Source organism: Papilio polytes, unplaced genomic scaffold (assembly GCF_000836215.1).
Source record: "Papilio polytes unplaced genomic scaffold, Ppol_1.0 DF824146.1, whole genome shotgun sequence".
NCBI classification, from domain to species: domain Eukaryota; kingdom Metazoa; phylum Arthropoda; class Insecta; order Lepidoptera; family Papilionidae; genus Papilio; species Papilio polytes.
The window spans coordinates 898,934-900,655 of record NW_013525058.1 but is presented as its reverse complement, the minus strand read 5'-3'; the positions used below and the strand labels follow the sequence as shown (position 1 = coordinate 900,655).

General features: G+C 34.0%; 1 protein-coding gene across 1 annotated transcript in view; it reads left to right on the top strand.

Annotated features, from left to right (window-relative positions):
- LOC106111723 (phosphoinositide 3-kinase regulatory subunit 4) overlaps positions 1–1,722 on the top strand; it is a 22,074-nt gene that overhangs the window by 13,260 nt on the left and 7,092 nt on the right. The window contains exons 19-21 of the mRNA XM_013293866.1: positions 5–103; positions 753–828; positions 1,243–1,385. Coding sequence (XP_013149320.1) covers positions 5–103; positions 753–828; positions 1,243–1,385 — 318 coding nt within the window. The remainder of the gene's footprint in view (positions 1–4; positions 104–752; positions 829–1,242; positions 1,386–1,722) is intronic.

The following is a 1,722-nucleotide window of genomic DNA, read 5'->3' as shown; positions in this document are numbered from 1 at the left end:
GGAGTGAGCGGAGTGAGCGGTGCGAGCGCTGCGGGCGGGATGGGCGCTGCGGGCCTGCCCGCACAACACTCGCAGCTCGGACACAGCGCCAGCTATGTGCAATGTGCGTCTAATATATACTAAATATTTAAACCGCTCATGAAATAATCTTACCAGTATATAAATGCGAAAGTTTAGATGGATGGATGGATGGACGTTTGTTAGAGTTTGTACCCTAAACGGCTAAACGGATTTCGATGAAAATTAATTTTGTTGTAAGATTTATTAAAAGAAAAACCATAGTTCCCACAAGACACATAAAATATATACAGTATATATCATATTTTATTTATATAAGTATGTATTTTATGTAATTCTACACAAAAAAAACCAGCGCACCCGCGGACAAACCAATTATATGGTTTTTGCGGGGCCATATTTGTACATATTTTTTAATTTGTGTCATGTAATGTTTTCAATAAAAAAAAAAAATATGTGTGAGTGTTTCGAAACTAAAATTTAATGAAGTGTGTGTTAGTTCCGAAAAATCACTCATAGCATCAACAGCATACAAAACTACACATTTATTATCCTCAAAAACACTCACTGGTAAATAGGACTCAAAATAGGCCTTTTGTTAGCTTTGCTTTGCTTGAAAATTACAAATTAGCGTAAAAATTTAAAAAAAACATCATAACTTTTAAATATATGCTATACCATTTTAATTTTAACCTTATGCAATGTGAATAAAGTTGTTTATCGCTTGTTGGTAGACAGCATGGCCCCCTGCCGGATAGAGTTACGTAATTTGACGGCGCGAATGCAGCAGAAATATCAAAAGTCTTTAAGGTACGGAATATTTAAATATGTCTATATTATCATCTATATTTTTATAAAAATATAATAAAACGTAAACACATACTTAGATACGTAGGATGTCAGCAATCTCAGTATATTTTTGAATAATTATTTCTTTAATAAAAAGCTCTACACTTACGAAACACTTTAGGCTATATATGATTACGCTATTAAACTTTGGAGGGTAAACAAATTGAAAGAAACTTTCCTGTGGAAAAGGGACAGAAACTACAAGCTGACAACATAACAGAAGCAAGATTGCCATGGTAACGGTAATTGTTATCCAATGTCAAAGGCTTTCTTTTTCATTTGTGCATTTGAATTTCGACATTTACAATTAAAAAGTATAAAAAATTATAGAAATTTATGGACATTTGTCTACTTTAAATGTATTTTTCTGTTTAGGAGTCATGAAGATAATGGAGAGGGTGGGGAGGATCTGTTGCCCCCTCCATCATGGCGGCCCGGCAACCAGCTGCTGGCGTATCTACATGAACACAAGTTAGTAACTAATTTTATATTTGTATTCAAAGCTTTATACTTAATAGGTTCTTGAATTTATGTAACTGGACACTGGTCCTTTATTGTGGAAAATTTTGTTGTATGTATTGAAAAAACTCAAAAACTACTCGGCCGATTTCAAAAATGTCAACAATAGTTCGTTTACTTCATGAGGTATTGTTGACCACATATGACCACTCTTACAGTGGTCAAGTGTCAACAATAGGTAATTTACTCCATTAGCTATTATTGACCACATATGACCACTCTTACAGTGGTAAAATGTCAACAATAGTTCGTTTACTCTATTATGTATTGTTGACCACATATGACCACTTTTACAGTGGTCAATTGTCAACAATAGGTAGTTTACACCATTTGGTA